The sequence below is a fragment of the Macrobrachium nipponense genome, chromosome 38 (genome assembly GCF_015104395.2).
Source record: "Macrobrachium nipponense isolate FS-2020 chromosome 38, ASM1510439v2, whole genome shotgun sequence".
Taxonomy (NCBI): domain Eukaryota; kingdom Metazoa; phylum Arthropoda; class Malacostraca; order Decapoda; family Palaemonidae; genus Macrobrachium; species Macrobrachium nipponense.
Genome location: NC_061098.1, coordinates 4,366,500 through 4,374,323, shown reverse-complemented (window position 1 = coordinate 4,374,323; position 7,824 = coordinate 4,366,500). Strand labels below are relative to the sequence as shown.

Below are 7,824 nucleotides of genomic sequence, written 5' to 3'. Positions count from 1 at the left end.
CTTTAAACACACATACAATTGTCATATAAGGAATGTTTAGCAATACTTAGTAATGAAATACGTAATTTTTCAAATATATATCCAATGTAAACAAATAGGGAGCGTTCTTTTGGACGCTACAACGTACATTTTAACAAACGTAAACACAAATCGAAAGCATTCTCTTGGACAACAAACATACATTTAACATACTTTTCCACATCCAAGCCACCTAGTTTCACTCAAGCCAGCAATTTCCAAGTTGTATCTCTTGATTTCCTGTGCCACAAACTTGATCATCCTGTCATATACATTGTTCTCGCATTCTGACATCAAACTCGACAACTTTCTTTTGTGTCGAAGGGTGGCCGACTCCCTTCTGGTGAGGCACCTCTGTGGCCATCTTCCACCAACCTCCTCCCACCAATGTCTTGGGGGTTTGGGAGGAAAGCTTCACATGAGCCAGTTCGAAGTAAGGTTCATGACGACCCTGGCTCGGGCCTCATTAGTATCCTCAGGACCATAGTGAAGCTCACATCACCAAATGTTCGCAACCCCAACTGTATCAGTTTCTGTCGTATGGTGTCTTTTTATGATGCAGGTTACGACTTTACGAGTCCACACCCAACCCTCCTCATTTATATATATATAGTTGTCTTACCTGGTGGTATCGATGTAAATGATTTACTGTCTAAATTGAATAATTTAGTGCCATCCATAAAATTCATTGTTGAAATTGAAAATAACAATGTCATCCCTTTCCTAGATGTATTAATACATAGAGAATCTTTCCAATGCAAATTCAGTATTTATAGAAAACCCACAAATAATTTAACATATGTACATTTTTATTCTGGCCACCATCTTAATATTAAAATTTCATTTTTTTCTTCTATGTTCCTACTCGCTTTGCGTATCACGAGTCCACAATACCTGGACAAAGAAATAGAATACATAAAAAAGATAGGAAACGATCTCTGCTACCCACCTCATTTAATTGATTTATGTTATCAAAAAGCTCATAAAAAGTTTTATAATGTTGCTATTAATGAAAAAGAAATCCCTAAAAATGTACTTAGCTTACCTTATTTTCGTGGATTTGAAACCATAATATCAATATTTAAATCAATTAATGTTAATGTAGTGTTTTCTTATAACAATACCATTAAAGATATGCTAATTAAGAATAGTCCCGTAACAAATAACATCATTTACAAAATTCCTTGTAAGGATTGCTCATCGTTTTACGTTGGTCAGTCTAGTAAAAATTTATGTGTTCGGGTTAAGCAGCATATGCATTCAGTTAGAACAGCCCAGACTTCAAATGCACTGTTTATCCATCTGAGTGAAAAATCTCATTGTATTAATTGGGGTGATACCTCGTAATTGCTAGATCTAATGATTATGTTTCAAGAAATTTACTGGAATCGGCAATTATACAAATCACTAATAAAAACAACCTAAATCTTAGTCTGGGAATGTACCATTTGGACCCATATATTTGTAAGATGTTTATGAAGGACCTCAAAAATAAATGAACAATTAATAAATTAGTCCCATATAATTTTTTCGGTATAATCAAGGTTTTAACTCTGATGAATGTTCCAGTAAAAAATGCTCAATTTTATTTGTAACACAAAGAGCAACTGTAACCAGTTACCTATTCAAACCGATCAGTAGGCAATTGCAGCTCTCTCTTTGCTAAAAAAAACAAAAAAAAAAAAAGTTGAAAAGTTTGCGTAACAAACGGGTATCTGCGTACCATCGACGACTCAAAACAGGAGTCTGAATCCCAACGGAGGTGAAGGAAGTCAGCAGGAATTTTAAATAGGGTCAGACTTCATAACCACTTACCAGTGAATCAAAGGGACACAAATCTGGCGTTTGTCGAGGACCAAATTGTCACTATTTACGACGACCAATAGCTTGACCGATAACGAGCCATTCGACAAGTGATGTTGGTGGTGGCCCCCACCACGGCTACAGTTGTGGATAAGAAGGTTGGGAGGAGAGTGGGAACTTGAAACGACTTGCCATAAGTTGTTTATGGTGAAATAATGGTGGATATGTTACAGTGGACCCGCCCGCCCCGGGACCTCGGCGGGCCCAGTGGCCGCCCCGCCCGGGGACCCCGGGTCCAGGGACCTCGGGGGCCGAACTGGCACGGCCCGGGCACCCGCCCCGGGGACCTCGGGAGGGGACCGGACTGGCCCACCCCCGGCCCGGGGACCTCGGCGGGCCCAGTGGCCCGGCCCCCCGCCCCAGGGGACCTCGGCGGGCCCAGTTGGGCCCGCCCCCGGGGGGGGCCCCCCCCACCCCCCGGGGGACCTCGGGAGGGGCCCAAAAGGGCCCGGCCCAGCCCTCCCGGGCCCCCGGGGACCTCGGCGGGACCCAGTGGACCCGCCCCGCACCCAGGGGACCTCGGCGGGCCGACTAGCCCACCCCCGCCCGCCCCGGGGACCTAGGCGGGGCCGACTGGCCCGCCCCAGCACCCAGGGACCTCGGCGGACCCAGTGGATCCCAGCCCGCCCCGGACGGACACCTCGGCGGCCCAGGCCCGGCCCACCCGCCCCTAGGGTACCTCGGCGGGTCCGGAACTGGCCCGCCCCGCCCCGGGGGACCTCGGGCGGGCCGACTGGCCCACCCCCCCCGGGCCCACGGGACCGGCTGGGCCCAGTGGCCCGCCCGCCCCGGGGAATCCATCGGCGGGCCGACTGGCCCGCCCAGCCCCGGGGACCTCGGCGAGGGCCGACCTGGGCTCCCGCCCGCCCCGGGGACCATCGGCGGGCCCCAGTTGGCCCGCCTCCGCACCCCGGGGGACCTCGGGCGGGCCCAGTGGGCCCGACCCGCCCGGGGAACCTCGGCGGGCCCAGTGGCCCGCCCGGCCACCGGGGACCTCGGCGGGCCCAGTGGGCTACCGCCCGCCCCGGGGACCTCGGCGGGCCGACAATGGCCCGGCCCGCCCACCCCGGGGACCTCGGAGGGCCGACTGGCCGCCCGCCCGCCCCGGGGACCTCGGCGGGCCGACTGGCCCGCCCCGCCCCGGGGACCTCGGAGGAGGACCAGGGACCGGCCCGGCCCCGTGGCCCGGGGGACCTCGGCAGGGCCCAGTGGCCGGCCCGCCCGCCCCGGGGACCTCCCGGAGGGCCGACTGGGCCCGCCGAGCCCGGGGACCTCGGAGGGCCGGACTGGCCCAGCCCGCCCCGGGGACCTCGGCTGGGCCCAGGGCTAGGCCTCCCGCCCACCCCGGGGACCTCGGCGGGCCGAAACTAGCCAGCCCGCCCCGGGAGGGACCTCGGCGGGCCGCAAGATGGCCCGGCCCGCCACCGCCCCGGGGACCTCGGCGGGACCCAGTGGCCCGCCCCCGCCCCGGGGACCTCGGTCGGGCACCCAGTGGCCCGGCCCGCCCCGGGGACCTCGGCGGGCCAAACTGGCCCGCCCGCCCCGGGGGACCTCGGCGGGGCCGACTGGCCCGCCCGCCCCGGGGAACCTCACGGCGGGCCAAGTGGCTCCGGCCACGCCCCCGGGCCCCGGGGACCTCGGCGGGACCAGTGGCCCGCACCCAGCCCCGGGGACCTCGGGGCGGGCCCAGTGGCCCGCCCGCCCCGGGGAACCTCAGCTCGGGCCCCTAGTGGCCCGCCCCGCCCCCGGGGACCTCGGCGGGCCGACTGGGCCCGCCCGCCCCGGAGGGGACCATCGGGGGCCGGGACCTGGGCACTGGCCCTCCGCCCACCCCTGGGGACCCTCGGCGGGCCCAAGTGGCCCGCACCGCCACCCGGGGGACCCGCGGAGGGCCGACTGGGCCCGACCCGCCCCAAGGGGGACCTCGGCGGGCCGACTAGGCCCGGCCGCCCGGACCCGGGGAACCTCAGGCGGGCCCATGGGCCCGAAGGCCCCGGCCCCGGGGGACCCGGCGGGACCCAGTGGGCCCCGCCCGCACCCGGGGACCTCGGCCGGGGCCCAGGGCCCCGGCCACCTCCGCCCCAGGGAACCTCGGCGGGCCCAGTGGCCCCGCCCCGCCCCGGGGGACCTCGGCCCGGGGGCCCAGTGGCCGGCCCCCCCCGCCCCCCCGGGGACCTCGGAGGGCCCAGTTGGCACCCGCCCGCCCCGGGGGACCGCGGCGGGGGTCCGAACTGGCCCGCCCGCCCTCCCGGGGACCTCGGCGGGGCCGACTTAGCCCGCCCGGCCCCTCCCCCCGGGGGACCCTAGGCGGGCCGACCTGGCCCGCCCGCCCCGGGGACCTCGGCGGACCCCGAGGGCCCGCCCGCCCCGGGGACATTGGACGGGCCACGTGGCTCCCGCCCGCCCACCCGGGGACCTCGGCGGGCCGAAACTGGCCCGCACCCGCCCCGGTGGGACCTCCCGGCGGGCGGCTGGCCCGCCCGCCCCGGGGACCTCGGAGGGCCCAGTGGCACCGCCCGCCCCCAGGCGGGACCTCGGCGGGCCCAGTGGCCCCGCCCGCCCCGTGGGGACCTCGGCGGGCCCAGTTGGCCGCCCGCCCCCCCGGGGGTAACTCCCGGCGGGGCCCAGTGGCTCCGGCCCGCCCGCCCCGGGACCTCGGCGGGCCCAGTTCGGCCCCCGGCTCCCGGGGAGGGGACCTCGGCGGGCCGACGGCCCGGCCCGCCCCGGGACCCCGGGGACCCTCGGCGGGGACCCAGTGGCCCTAGCCCCGGCCCAGGGAACCCTCGGGGGCCCAGTGGGCCCACGGGGCCCTGCCCGCCCCGGGGAACCTCGGCGGGCCGACGGACCTGGGCCCGCCCCCCTGGGGACCTCGGCGGCGGGCCGACTGGCCCACCCGTCCCCGGGGACCTCGGCGGGCCCAGTGGGCACCCGCCCGCCCCGGGGTACCATCGGCGGGGGGCCAGACTGCCCGGCTTCACCGCCCGCCCCCTACCCCCCGGGGACCGTGCTGGACCTCGGGCGGGGAACTGGCCCGACCCGCCACCCCGGGGACCACGGCGGGCCCAGTGGCCCGCCCTCCCACCCCGGGGGACCATCGGAGGGCCCAGTGGCCCTAGAGCCCCGCCCCGGGGACCTCGGCTGGGGCCCAGTGGCCCGCCCCGCCCCGGGGACCGCGGCTGGGACCCCAGTGGCCCGCCCGCCCGGGGACCTCGGCAGGGCCCAGTGGCACCCGCCGCCCCGGGGACCTCGGCCGGGGCCGACTGGCCCGCCCGCCCCGGGGAACCTCGGCGGGCCGACTGGCCCCGCCCGCCCCGGGGGACCTCGGCGGGCCAACTGGCCCGCCCGGCCCCAAGGGGACCTCGGCGGACCCAGTGGGCCCAGCCCGCCCCGGGGACCCTGGCCGGGCCCAGTGGCCGCCCGCCCCGGGGACCTCGGGGTCCGGGACGGAAATGCCCGCCCGCCCCGGGGGACCTCGGCGGGCCGAACTGGCCCGCCCGCCCCGGGGGACCTCGGCGGGGCACCCAGTGGCCTGCACCCGCCCCGGGGAACCTCCCGGCGGGGCGACTAGGCCCGCCACCGGCCACCCGGGGGGACCTCGGCGGGAGGACTGGCCCGCCCGCCCCGGGGACCTCGGCCGGAAACCCAGTGGCCCGAGGCCCGCCCGGCCCCGGGGGAACCTCGGCGGGGGCACCAGTGGCCCGCCCGCCCCGAGGGGGACCTGGCGGGAGGGACCTGGATCCGGCCCCGCCCCCCCGGGGGACCTCGGCGGGCCCGACTGGGCTCCGCCCGCCCCGGGGACCTCGGCTGGGCCCAGTTGGCCCTGCCCCGCCCCGGGGACCATCGGCGGGCCCCAGTGGCCCGCCCCGCCCCCCGGGGCACCTCGGCGGGCCCAGTTAGGCCCGGCCCCGCCCCGGGGACCTCGGCGGGCCCAGTGTCCCTGCCCGCCACCCCGGGGGACCTCGGGCTGGGCCCAGGTAAGACCCCCCGCCCCAGAGGGGACCTCGGCGGGCCCAGTGAGGCCCCGCCCGCCCTGGGGACCCTCGGCGGCGGGCACCAGTGGCCCGGCCCGCCACCCGCCCCGGGGACCCTCGGCGGGCCGACTAGCCCGAACCCCGCCCCAGGGGACCTCGGCGGGCCGACTGGCCCGCCCGACCCCGGGGACCTCGGCGGGACCCAGTGGCCCGCCCGCACCCCGGGGACCCTCGGCGGGCCCAGTGGCCCGCCCCCCGCCCCGGGGACCTCGGCGGGCCGGACTGGACCGCCCGCCCCGGGGACCTCGGCGGGCCGATGGCACCCGCCCGCCCCACGGGGACCTCCCGGCGGGCCCAGTGGGCCCGCCCGCCCCGGGGACCCTCGGGCGGGCACCCCAGTGGTCCGCACCCGCCCCGGGGACCTCGGCGGGCCGACTGGCCCGCCCGCCCCGGGGACCGTGGGACCCGACGGGACCGACATGGCCCAACCCGCCACCCCCCCGGGGACCTCGGAGGCCCGGGTCGACTGGGCCCACCCGCCCCGGGGGACCTCGGAGGGGGGCACCCAGTGGCCCCGACGCCGGGCCCCCGGGGACCTCGGCGGGCACCAGACTGGCCCGCCCGACCCCGGGGACCCTCGGCGGGCCCAGTGGGCCCGCCCGCCCCGGGGGACCTCGGCGGGACCGACCTGGGCCTGCCCGCCCAGGGGACCCTCGGCGGGGGCCCAGTGGCCCCGCACCCGCCCCGGGGACCTCGGCGGGCCGGACTGGGCCCGCCCCCCGCCCCAGGGGACCTCGGCGGACCCAGTGTGGCCAGCCCCGCCCCAGGGGGACCTCGGCGGGCTAGGGCCCCGGCCCGCCCCGGCCCGGGGGACCCTAGGCGGGCCGACTGGCCCGCCCGCACCCCGGGGACACTCGGCTGGGCTGACTGGCCCGCCCGCCCCGGGGACCTTGGCGGGCCGAACTGGGCCCAGCCCAGCCCTGGGGACCTCGGCGGTGGGCCCTAGTGGCCCGGCCCGCCCCGGAGGACCGCGGCTCGGGGCCCAGTGGCCTAAGCCCGCCCGGGGGACCTACGGCGGGCCCAGGAGGCCCGACCCAGACCCGGGGACCTCGGCGGGTGCCTCCTGGGCCCGGCCTCCCGGGCCCCGGGGACCTCGAGGCGGGCCTCCTGGCCCGCCCGCCCCCGGGGACCTCGGACTGTTGCCATCCGGGCCCGCCCGACCCGTGGGACCTCCCGGCGAAGCCTCCTGGCCCGCCCGCCCCGTGGGGGACCTCGGCGTGCCTCCTCTGGCCTGCCCCGCCCCCGGGGATCTCGGGCGTGCCATCCTGGCACCGCCAGACCCAGGGTTATCGGCGGAGCCTCCTGGCCCGCCCGCCCCGGGGACCTCGGTCAGGGACCATCCTGGGACCCACCCCGCCCCGGGGATCTCGGCGGGCTACCCCTGGCTCGCCCGCCCCAGGGTTTCTGGCTTGCCTCCTGGCTCCCGCACCCGCCCCGGGGACCCGGCGGAGGGCCTCCTGGTCCCCACCCGCCCCCGGGGATCGCGGAGGGCCTCCTGGCTCCGGCCCCCGGGGGGGGGCCCCCCTGGGCGGTTCGGAGGGCTTTGCCTAGGCCGTTCACTGCAGACACGACCATTTGGCTTAGTCTTAAAGAACCAGAAATATGCCAACTGAATCTCCACTGAATCTTTGCTCCTTCTCCTGGGACTCCACCCAATATTCCCTCAAATTGCTCTGGCTCCTTTTCTGCCACTCCACCAAATACACTCATTTTTACCTCATCCCTTTCTACAATCCCGCCATCTTCCTTGTTTTCCCTTCAGGAATCAAATAAAAACTCGTTAACAAAAACATTTTCACTGATTTTATTTTCCATCCAGATTTCTTTTTCTTCAACATTTAACGGCCAAAACTTATATTATACATAAAACATCAAAACTATTCATACACGTAATCTTCAAAACTTTCCCATC

At 69.1% G+C, this 7,824-nt stretch overlaps 2 protein-coding genes across 2 annotated transcripts; both read left to right on the top strand.

Moving 5' to 3' along the window:
- Positions 1 to 436: 436 nt before the first annotated feature.
- On the top strand, positions 437 to 3,252 carry LOC135209503 (proline-rich protein 2-like). Its single transcript, XM_064242158.1, has 2 exons — positions 437 to 504; positions 2,055 to 3,252. The coding sequence occupies exons 1-2, from the start codon at positions 437 to 439 to the stop codon at positions 3,250 to 3,252; spliced, it is 1,266 nt and encodes a 421-aa protein (XP_064098228.1).
- Positions 3,253 to 3,289: 37 nt separating this feature from the next.
- On the top strand, positions 3,290 to 7,525 carry LOC135209502 (collagen alpha-1(I) chain-like). Its single transcript, XM_064242156.1, has 3 exons — positions 3,290 to 4,105; positions 4,189 to 5,773; positions 5,856 to 7,525. The coding sequence occupies exons 1-3, from the start codon at positions 3,290 to 3,292 to the stop codon at positions 7,523 to 7,525; spliced, it is 4,071 nt and encodes a 1,356-aa protein (XP_064098226.1).
- The last annotated feature ends 299 nt before the right edge of the window (positions 7,526 to 7,824 follow it).